This window comes from Elephantulus edwardii, unplaced genomic scaffold, assembly GCF_000299155.1.
Source record: "Elephantulus edwardii isolate Elephantulus edwardi_28Jun2011 unplaced genomic scaffold, EleEdw1.0 scaffold00215, whole genome shotgun sequence".
Classification (NCBI taxonomy): Eukaryota; Metazoa; Chordata; class Mammalia; order Macroscelidea; family Macroscelididae; genus Elephantulus; species Elephantulus edwardii.
Genome location: NW_006399965.1, coordinates 2,174,669 through 2,186,281, shown reverse-complemented (window position 1 = coordinate 2,186,281; position 11,613 = coordinate 2,174,669). Strand labels below are relative to the sequence as shown.

Here is an 11,613-nt window from a genome sequence, read left to right as displayed (position 1 = left end):
TGTTTTAATTTGCATCTCTCTTAGAGCAAGGGATTTTGAACATTTCTTCATGTGCTTATAAGCCATCTGAATGTCTTCTTCGGGGAAGTTCATTCCAAATATTAATCCTTGACCACAATATGAGCATAAAGTTTATTATGAAATTATTTTGTGCTTTGTATCACTTGAAATCCAGGGTGTGTTTTATAACTGGTAGCACAAGGCATTCAGGCTAGTCACACCTCCTGTGTTTGTTAGCCCCACGTGGCTGGAGACTCCCGTCGCTTGTCTCCTTCAAGCCTCATAGCAGTCACATAAGGAGTTTGATAGCATTGTGGTGGTTGTTAGTGCTGTCGAGGCCACGACAACTCACAGCGGCACTATAAACAGTGGCTGTGACTGTGCCCTGTCCTGTGCCGTCCTCACCATCCCGGGCAAACTCGAGCCTATCACTACGGTCACTGACTGTGTCGATCCGTCTTATTGAGGGTCTTCCTCTCTTTCGCTGACCCTCTGCCTTTCCAAGCATGACGTCTTTTTCCAAGGACTGGTCCCTCCTAACAAGAAGCCCTATTTTATATGTTGTTGTTGTTGTTGATTGCCATCGAGTCAAGCACAACTCAAAGCAACCCTACGAACAAAGGCCTGAAGCCCCTCTATAACTACAGTCATTTATCAGAGTTCATAGAGTTTCCAAAGGCATGTTGTTTACGAAGTGGATGCCTCTCCTGCTTCCAACTATTTTATATATGTTAACAAATTATGTACTCTTATTATCATTATTTCTACTTTCCACATGAAGCAATTGAAAACAAAGCCAACAGTTGTCATTAAGTCCATTTTGATTGGTGAGAACCTACTGTGTCAGTGGTGCTATGCTCCATGGCTAATTTTCAGGACTAGATCAGCAGGTCTTTCCTACAATGTACCTGTTGTTGTGCTCGAACCTCCAAACTTCTGATTATCAGCCCAATGTGTTAATCATTTGTGACATATTTAGAAGGGACTTCCAAATGGTGCCCCTACTGTGGAAAATAGTTTGGCAGTTCCTAAAAAAAAGCTGGACATATGGTTATCATGACTTAGCGAAATTCTACTCCTAGTTATTTACCCAAAAGAATTGAAAGCACAGGAGTCCACAATTAAGGTTGCATAGTGGAGTGCCCTTAGGGCGGTGGGAGGGGTGTGGGGGGATTGTGTACCAAAGAAAGAATTTTTCTTCTACTTTTCAAAGAGAGGAGTGAACTGGGTAGGGGGCGGGGGGTGGGGGAGGGCTGGGCAGGGAGAAAAGTGCAACAATGAATGAATGGAAATCCAAAATCTCTGTTGTTCATTAAAATTATTAAAATTTTTTAAAAATTTAAAAAAAGGAAAGAAAAAAAAGAAACGAAAGCAGGGCTCAAACTGGTAGGTATATATCATTAGTTCACTGCAGCTTTGTTCACAATAGTCCAAAGGTAGAAATATTACAGTGATCATCAACAGATAAACATAATGTGTTGTAGTCATACAAAGGAATACTCTCCAATCATAAAGAAAAATAAAGTTCTTAAACATGGATGGACTTTGAAAGCATTGTGCTGGGTGGCATAAACATAAATATTTTAAGTTCCTACTTACATAAGATTTCCAGAATCAGCAAACGTTAATTAGTGGAACAGTTTTATCAAGGAACAGAAGGCAAGGAACATAGAAAGTTTATGTCTCTTCCCTTCAAGGGTACTGAGCCTACTTAAGGTGATGAAAAATATCTGCACATAAACAGTGGTAGTAATTGTAGAATATGGTACATGGCATTAATATCATGGATTATACATTTTATAATGGTTGATGTTGCTTCCTTGGCATTATGTGAGGTGGATGGGGTTGATGTTTCCTCTTGAGCAGACAAAGGAGCTTAGAACTTCCCAGGAACACTGCTGGGTACTCTCCCTCCCCCAGACCCCTTCCCAAGTGCTCTAGATACAAAATAGTGATGTCTGCTGGAAGTGTATCTGTGACCTCTCCTGAGGCTGAGTGGGTGAGGCCTGACCCTCTTTAGCCAACAGTCTCCTACAGATAGATCTCTGTGTCTCAGTTCTGATTTCCTTGGGGTATATACCTGGTAGTGGAATAACTGGATATACAGAGATTCTACGTTCAACATTTGAGGAAAGGCCAAACTGTCTTCCAGCTTCTGCGGGGAGCTAGGGTTTCCTCAGAAATTTGGGGTGGGGGCAGGGAATGTAGTCCGGGACCCTTCACTCCCTGAGCCTCAGCATACCTGTGTCTGCAAGTGCACATTTTAAAATGCTATCTTAGGGGAGCTCTGGTGGCCTAGTGGCAAGGAGCTGCAACTACAATCCCAGAGGTGAACGGTTCGAATCCACCAGATGCTCTGCCGGGTAAGGAGGGACAATCTCCTCCTGTACCAGTCAGATCTGATTTGACGGTACATGCACACAAAAATAATAAAATAAAATAAATTAAAATGCTATCTTATTATATCTAGTTGCCATAAAGATCATATTTGACAAATAGACATAGTAAGATACCACTTTAACCATTTATCTATTTTTAAAATTTTATATTGATTTGCATACAAAATTCACATTGTGTTTCATGCATATAAATTGTTGTTTGCACATTCCTTCATTCACATTGTGTTTCATATGATCATTCCTATACATTGTGGGTTTCCTTCTGATTTGTTTTTTCATACATTGTATTTTACAAAATTACTCACCATTGATCTATGCCCACTATTACTCCGTCTTTTCAGATCCCCATTGGATCTTCACACTCTCCTTCCGCCCACCCAACTCTGTGACCTTGTGATTTCCCCCTATCCCCATCCTCAGCCCCCCTGCCCCCTGCACATCCTGCTTTGGACTTTTATACAAATCTTACTAGCTATTCTTCTATTTTTATAATAATGCAGCATTTGTCCTTATAAGATTGAGTTAGTTCTCTCAGCATCATGCTCTCCTGCTTCTCTCATATTATACAGTATTTTTTGAAATTGTTGCTCCTAAGTGCTGCATAGTATTCCATAAAATGGATATCTCTTTTTCCATAATAAAATGAGTATACTATAATTTAAAAAATGCTAAGGATTAGGAAGTAGCAGGAACTGGTTCAAATCACATAAAACTATGCCATAAACAAAGACCTAAAGATAATTTTATGGAAATCATAGCACTTAATGTAATATTTCTTGGCTATGACGCGCGTGAGATTGGAAATTACAAAGGTGGTAAGTATAGTTAACAGTCATAGGAAGATGAATATGGGAGGTGGTTCCACAAAAGAACCAAAGTCTGTCATTGACTTGGTTCCAACTACCTATCAAGTTCCTAAAGCTGTAAATGTTAACAAGAGGAGACTGCCTATGACTTGTCACTTTATATTTTCTTTAAAAAGAATGTATTCAATGTGATTAGTTAGCCTGTTTATACCTGAGACAGAAAAAGAAAGATCTTCCATAAGATGGATCGTCACACAGACCCTATCAATGGGCTGAAACATATCAAAGATGCCGAGAATGGCCCAGGAGAGAGCCGAGTTCAGATCTGTGCTTCCTGGAGCTGCTAGGAGCCGTAGTTGACCTGAGGGCACCTGACAACTATTTACTATAACCTGATGTTCAATTTTACCATCAGTAAAATGAGTCTCACGATATGTATCTTATAATCTTAAGGAAATGACATGCATGAAGTAAGAGGCAGGTGTTCAGTGAACAGTAGCTGTGACGAAGATGATGATGTTTCCACAGAGTTAGACACACACACACACACACACACACCCCAATGCTGTGAGCTTCTGGCCATGAGAGCAGTGATATGCATATACAGTAACCCTTTCTCTGCCCAGTCATGACCTTTACCTTGGGGTTACAAGGCAGGTACTGAGTTTAGCTCTGGATCAGCTAAAAGAACATCCTCTTTGTAGGGAGAGTGTCTTTATAACATTTTATACTTTCACTAGATGTTAAATAGGCATGAAAAACCCTCCTTCTGCAATCAGAGTTAAAATGAAAACACTTCCCCCTCCCCTCTCCCCTGTCCCCTTGTTCCTCTGTGCCCATGATGTCTTTTTCTTTTGGTCACTTGGTTTTCCTTTCTTTATACCCACGTGATTCTGTTTTTAACCACAGAACTCTCGGAACCAAAAGGTCCATCACTTCCTGGTCTTTATCTTTGATCTGTAGAGGAGGGGGCAGGGTAGGCAGCTGGCAGGAAACAGACTGTTTAAACCCCAGAGGGTGCAGGTTCCCCACGACCCTCACCTGCGGGGAGCCAGCGCTGGCACCTTGATCATGGCGAGGCGCTCTGGGTGTGCGTGCTGCTTACACCCCTCGTTCTCACCACCTGGCCAGAGATGTTAATTACCCAGAAGCATCTGCAGGTGGTACTCAGAGAGCCGGCCAGTGCAGCCGAGCAGGTGCTCCAGCCACCCCCAGCCCTGCTGGGCATCGGCAGATGCTAACATTAGAATTCGTTTACAGGCACTAAGTTCTGGCCGCAGAAATGCCACCAGAGTCAAGAAGACCTGCGAGTCACAGCACATGCAGCCCCAAAAAGGAGGCAGAGGCTCGCACAACTAGCCCTGTTCCCTTTACACAGCAGTCATTTGCCCAAGTGGAAAAATTTAATGATTCTAAACAGGCCATGGTTTTTGCAATCACTTGTTATGCATCAGAGAGTTGGACAATGACTAGGGAGGACAGAAGGAGAAATGATGCCTTTGAGCTGTGGTGCTGGAAAAGCGTGTTGAATGTACCATGAACTGCCAAGAAAACAAACAGATTCATCCTAGAGAGGGTTAAACCAGGCTGCTCATTGGAGGCAAGGATTCTGGGGCTTCTCTGACATACTTTGGACATGCTGCAAGGAGAGACAGGTCTTTAGAGAGGGACATCATGCTGGGTAGAGTGGAGGGACAGTGCAGGAGGGGAAGACCTTCTATGAGGTGGATTGATTCAGTGACTGGGGTAATCGGGATGGGTGTGTCAGAGGCAATGCGATTGGCACAGGATAGAGCAGGGTTTAGGGCTGTTGTGCATAGGGTCACTATGAGTCGCAAACGACCCGACGGCACGTAACAACAACAACAATAAAATGGGCATGTAACAGCACAAGAGTCTCGAGTGGCAGTAGGGCTTTAAAACACAGGAGGTAGAAGAGCTGCTAAGTGATATTTGTTGATATTTATTTATTGCTTATTTCATAAGCACCTACTATGTGATTTCATAAGCACCTACTATGTGATTTCATAAGCACCCACTGTGTTAGAAGCATGTCTTTTTCCAACGACTTGTCCCTCCTTGTCAACATGCCCAAGGTACGTGAGACTAAGTTTCACCAGCCGTGCCTCTAAGGTATACCTTTTAAAAAGACGTCATGCTGGGAAAGGTAGAGGATTTACAGAAGAGAGGAAACACCTCAACATGATGACGACAGCAATGGGCTTGAACAGAACTGGACTGGCAACGAGGGCCCAGGAGAGGGAACTGGGGTGACAGAGCTGCAGTCGGCTCAGTGGCACTTGACAGTATAGAAGCAGCAGCAATGCCTCAGAAGCAGCCTTCTCATCCTCCACGAAGACCACTTAAGTTTGGCTCCCAGGCAGCACGTCGCCTGTGCAGCCACCGCCAGTCAGTGGGGCATATTATCATGATGCTGCACAGACGACACTGCAAGTTCCAGATTAAGATGAATGAAGGAAAAAGACTTTAGGATCCACTTTAAAAAACAGCCAACGAGACATTATGGATTACAATAGTCTCATGACATCTCGCTGTAAGCCGTGTCAGGGGCCAGATGAACAGCAGTTTGCTACAAGATGTCCCATGCAAGATCACTGAGAAAGGCACAAGGGGGTCCAGAGAGGGACTTGAAGAGGTGACACAATAGCAAATCTCTAAGGCTGAATAGATATTCGTGAGGTCAAGGGAACAGGTTAAGTATGGGCTTAAAGAGAAAAATAGCATAATGTTTAAGGATTGAGGGAGTGGATAGCTATGCAGTCCTGCAAAGAGTTAGTTGTTTCTCAAGCACAAAGTTCAATGTCAGGAGAGACAAGACATGAAGATGGGAAAGTGGATGGAGACCTGAAGATGGAGAAGCTGAAGAAGAGAAAATATGACAGAGTAAGATTAACAGCCATTGTCTTTGCAATCATTTGCTATGTGTCAGAGAGCTAGATAATGACTAGGGATGATAGAAGGGGAGTTGATGCCTTTGAGCTGTGGTGCTAGAGAAGAGTATTGAATATACCATGGACTGCTAGGAGAACAAACAAGTTTATCCTGGAGAGGGTGAAGTCAGGCTGCTCCTTGGAGGCAAGGATTCTGAAGCTTCCTCTGACATACTTTGGACATGTTGCAAGGAGAGACCAGATCTTGGAGAGGGATGTCATGCTTGGGAGGGTGGAGGAACAACACAGGAGAGGAAGACCCTCTATGTGATTGATTAATGGGGGTGGGTGTGTGAGAGACAGTGCGATTGGCACAGGACAGAGCAGGGTTTAGGGCTGTTGTACATAGGGTCGCTGTGAGTCACAGGTGACTCGCTGGCACATAACAACAAGATTAACAGCTTCATCCCTTAGGGTGGCAATGGTCCAGAGCAATGGTTCTCAAAGTGGATCCTCATAGCTGCACAAGAGAACGCTATTCAGTAACAATATGAGATTAAATACTTAAAAATGCCTGGTCTAGAGGCAGTTAAGGGTGGAGAAACCCACTGCACTGAACTACTCAACAGAGATGAACCTAAAAACATGTGAAATGAGAGAAGCCAGACACTGAAGGCCACTTCCCATGGGCTTGCATTTGAATAAAGGTCCAGAAAAGGCACGTCTAGAGCCAGAAGGTGACCTTGGCTCCAGGGACATGGTTAGAAAGTGGGAGGGATGTGAGGAGAGTACTAGGGTCCAAAGTCCCTCTGAGGGACAGAAGTGGCTGTGCAGGACTGAGGCACACATGAAGGGTCAGAGACTGCTTCCCTCTGCACAAGGACTTGAGCATATTTGCTTAACAAAGAGAAAGGATAGTGAGAGGTTCAAATGCCAAGAGGTAAAGAGAAATGATGGATGTCGGGAGTCCAGGAAATGGATGGCAGGCTGGAGTTGAACTTGGCCTTGGAAACAGCCTATGTCATCCTCAGAATCTGGACCATGTAGATACTTGTGTAGGTAGGAGAAGGGGAAATCAGGAACAATCCACTGGGTGGGCTTGGTTTTCTCTATGGGAGACAAGCTCGTCTTCTCAACGAGTGGAATGTTTAAGGACAACAGTTGTCAAGGGGAATGAGGCAGCCAAGGGAAATAAACAGACTTTTGAAGAAAAGGGTTGTGCCACAGACTCAGCTGGTGGAAGTGTGGAGGCAAAGGCACCACCCAGAGGACAGGGTGCCCCCAGCCCGCTCTGTCGCCTCCATGGAAGCAGAAGCACAGAGGCACGACTTCCTCCTAGGGGTTGCAGGGAACGTATAGGAAGGGCAGGAGCGAGGGACTGGGCGCTGGGGAGACAGAGAAGGAGACACAGAGATAGAGACATGCAGCATTAGGGCTTCCTCCTAGGGGTTGCGGGGAGCACAGAGGGAGGACAGGCGTGAGAGGCTGGGCACCGGGAAGACAGTGAAGCGAGCGCGCGCGCACACACACACACACACACACACACACACACACACACACACACACACGATGGGCTTCATGCTGGGAAGAAAGGAGGTGGTGGCACCAGGCACCTGAGTCTACAGGGCTCCTATTACAGATGGGAGAGAGTGAGCATAGGAACTAGACAGAAGATCGTGGGCCCCAGTGGAACAGGGGTTAAGATGCCAGCTGGACAGCCATGCTGGGCCATGTTTTCAGGACCGAGAGCGTGGCCCTGGGTGGTGGGGCAAGGCCTCTGGTAGATGATGGCCCGGAGCCCACAGTCCATCCATCCTCTACACAGCCTGCGTGCTGAGCTCTCACTGCGGGGAAACACTGGCCTCCACTCCCTAACAGTCCCTCCCATTCCAGCTGCTCTCCAGTGCTCTGACTCCTGACTGGGTTCTTTGTCTCTCCCCAGCGTGGTGTCTGAGAAACGAGGGGGTGAGTTCTGTGCTCCTGGGATCCTCCACTCCTGAGCAACTCATTGAAAACCTCGGCGCCATTCAGGCAAGTACTGCAGCCCTTCTCTGACAAATTCCGGGGGAGTTCTGGGCTTGAAACGTAGGCAGACATCCCTGGGCAGCATCCTGTTCCTCCCACGGCCTCCAGTGGGAGAGGAACAGGCTGACTGACTAGGGGTGAGGGTGGGGGGAGGCTGGACAGGAAGGGGAGAGAGGCAGAAGAACATCATTACAGTTGAATTCAGGGGTGCCCCTGCTTATTAAAACACAGTATTTTCAAACCTGTGTTAACAACCCACACTTGAAGTGTAACAGCCATAGAACAATGTTTATATACTATTCATTTTTCAGTCCACAAATGTCTTTTCATGTTTTTCACTTAATTATTCACATACAATGTATGGTTCAAAATTGGGAAGGGTATACGCCAGGGATGTGTCCTATCTCCATACCTTTTCAACCTGTATGCAGAGCAGATTATCCGAGAGGCTGGGCTCTATGAGAAGCGTGGTGTTAGGATTGGTGGACGATCTATCAACAATCTGTGTTATGCAGATGACACAACTTTGCTCGCTGAAACTGAGGAGGACCTCATGCACTTACTGCAGAGGGTCAAGGACTGCAGCCTTCAGTACAGACTGAGGCTCAGTGTCAAGAAGACAAAAATTCTCACCACCGGACCAATCGGTAGCATCAGGATGGATGGCAGAGATTAAGAGTGCTCACAGCTTCAGTTTGCTCAGCTCCTCGGTCAACACTCTTGGCACCAGTAGCCAGGAAATCAAAAAACGTACTGCGATGGGAAAGTCTGCGGTTAGGGACCTCTCTAAAGTACTCAAGAGCAATGGTGTCTCTCTGGAGACTAAGGTGCACCTGATACAGGCCATGGTTTTTGCAATCACTTATTATGCATCAGAGAGTTGGACAATGACTAGGGAGGACAGAAGAAGAATTGATGACTTTGAGCTGTGGTGCTGGAGAAGAGTATAGAATGTACCATGGACTGCCAAGAAAGCAGATTCATCCTGGAGAGGGTTAAACCAGGCTGCTCCTTGGAGGCAAGGATTCTAGGGCTTCATCTGACATACTTTGGACATGTTGTAAGGAGAGACAGGTCTTTAGAGAGGGACATCATGCTGGGTAGAGTGGAGGGATAGAGCAGGAGGGGAAGACCCTCTATGAGGTGGATTGATTCAGTGACTGGGGTAATCGGGATGGGTGTGTCAGAGGCAATGAGATTGGCACAGGATAGAGCAGGGTTTAGGGCTATTGTACATAGGGTCGCTATGAGTCGCAAATGACTCGACGGCACATAACAACAACAACAATCACATACATTGTCGTTTATGGCATTAGTTGCAATTGTGCAATGCCATTTCTCAGGGTGTCCTGGCAAAGCCTCTCTGTAGCCTAGCCCTTCACACCTCCCATCCATTTCTAATGTCTGGTCACACTCCCTGCTCTCCCGCCCCTGCCTGACCGCTCTCCATGCATAAACCTACCTGCGCATAAACTGTCCTCAGACTATTTGCTCCTTCTCTTCTTCTCACGCCCCATCCGATCCATTATGTACGTCCTGTTCCAGTCTGTTAATTGTAATATACTGTCTGATCATCCATCTGTCAGGGTGGTTTTCCCTCCCCCTGTTCCACTGCAATGACCATTTCCTATCCATTCTTTTCTGGCACCCCTGCACCCTCTCCTCATAACTATCCTATTTTTTAACTCTTATGTAATATTTGTCCTTTTATGACTAAGCTATTTCAATCAGCATAACGTCCTCTAGACTTGGACATGTTGATTGGTGTTTCTGGAGCTCTTCATTATTTTTCAATGCTGTGTAATATTCCACTTTGTAAAAGTACCACCATTTCTCCATCCATTCCTTTGTTGATGTGCACTTGGGCTGCTTCCGTCTCCTTGCTATTGTGACTAATGCTCCAATAAATATTGATATGCATACATCTGTCACAACCCTGACGTAATTTTTTTTCCCCTGACTTAATGTGCCAGGAAGTCCCTCGGTGGTGGAAACACATTTGGCCACTGACAGTGCCAGGGTTCAAGTTCATCCAAAGGTGATGCAGAAGGAAAATCTGGAGATCTGCTTCCACAAATCAGCCATTGGAAACCCTACGGAGCGCCACTGCTCACAGACACACGCAGGGGGTCTCGAGGGACAGTCGCTAACACACCAATGCACTGTCTCTGCTCTCACAGCAGCCCGCACCCCTCCATCACAGCGCATCACACATCGTATGTCGATATCATCATCTCTACCCCCCCTCCAGGTTCATTTATTTCTCTTGTTTCTGCAGTGATTTTCTAGTTCCTAGCATCCTGCACTAGGAGCCCTGGTGGCCTAGTGGGTAAAGAGTTGTGCTGCCAACCTAGAGGCAGGTGGTTTGAATCCACCAGCTGCTCCGTGGGAGAAAGATGAGCAAGCTCCTCTTACGTGACTCACTGCCTCAGAAAACTCTCTGGAGGCTCCATTACGAGTCACTTCCAATTTGAGGGCAATGAGTTGGTGGTGGAGGTGGGAACATTCTATGCAGCTGTTAGCCAACACAGGAAACACTTGTCTAATGACTATTTACTATGTACCTGTAGGATGTGTAAGATCATGTCCCCCAGCAGCAAGGACAGAGTACCCATCTCCATGCTATGCCCAGGCCATCTGCTAGCCCCGCCAGAGATCCAGATTCTTGGGGCCCAGAATGAACCCCCCATCACCCTTCTCACGGCTGTCCCACCAGCAATCAAGTTTCTCAGTCACTATGAGTTGGAATTGGCTTGATGGCTGGGAGGTTAGGGGGTTTTCAGGGAAAGGAGGCTCTAGTGTCACAGGTGGAAGGGAGTTGGGCTGGTAACACAAAGGGGCATCAGGCTGGCAGTTGGAATCCACCTGCTGTTCTGAAAGGTGGGCAGTCTCCTCCCATGTGACTTACAGCCTCTAAAAACCCGCTGGAGAGTCAGTTACGAGTCAGTTCCGACTCAATGGCAACGAGTGACCAGGTGAATTTACTGAGGGTGGCGGCAGTAATGTCCTGTCCTCAGAACCAGCACCACCAATCAGCCATGACCCTCCCAAAGAAAACAAGATGGTCAGAGAGGGGGCGAGGATCTTGATGAAATAGTTTACATTTAGAAATAGTCCAGAATAACCTTGGGACAGTAAAACAAGCTCTGGCTTTCTACTTCCAAACCCTTGCCACAGCACAGCTTCCTGGGTCCGGCCACATCCCTGGTTCTGCATGGGCTTGCCCCTCTTAGGAATGTCACCCTGTCTTCTCCAGTCGGCACTCAGGCTCTGGGGAAAGGCAAAGCATGGTGAAGGGATGGGGGGGGGGAACATCCATACACTGCAGACGTGCAACTGAATTCGGTGATTTTAGTTCTACTAGTACGTCTGGCATCATGCTCGGCAGTGGGAGAACTAGACTTTGTGACAGCTCACGGGCTGCCAAGAGAACACACAGGTCTGTCCTGAAGAGGGTGAAACCAAGATGCTCCTTGGAGGCAAGGATTTTAT

The 11,613-nt window shown here is 46.4% G+C and overlaps 1 protein-coding gene across 5 annotated transcripts in view; it reads left to right on the top strand.

The window, feature by feature from the left end:
- KCNAB1 (potassium voltage-gated channel, shaker-related subfamily, beta member 1) overlaps positions 1–11,613 on the top strand; it is a 613,103-nt gene that overhangs the window by 598,043 nt on the left and 3,447 nt on the right. For all 5 annotated transcript variants that reach the window (XM_006897776.1, XM_006897775.1, XM_006897777.1 and 2 more), the window contains one exon: positions 8,039–8,127. In XM_006897776.1, coding sequence (XP_006897838.1) covers positions 8,039–8,127 — 89 coding nt within the window. The remainder of the gene's footprint in view (positions 1–8,038; positions 8,128–11,613) is intronic.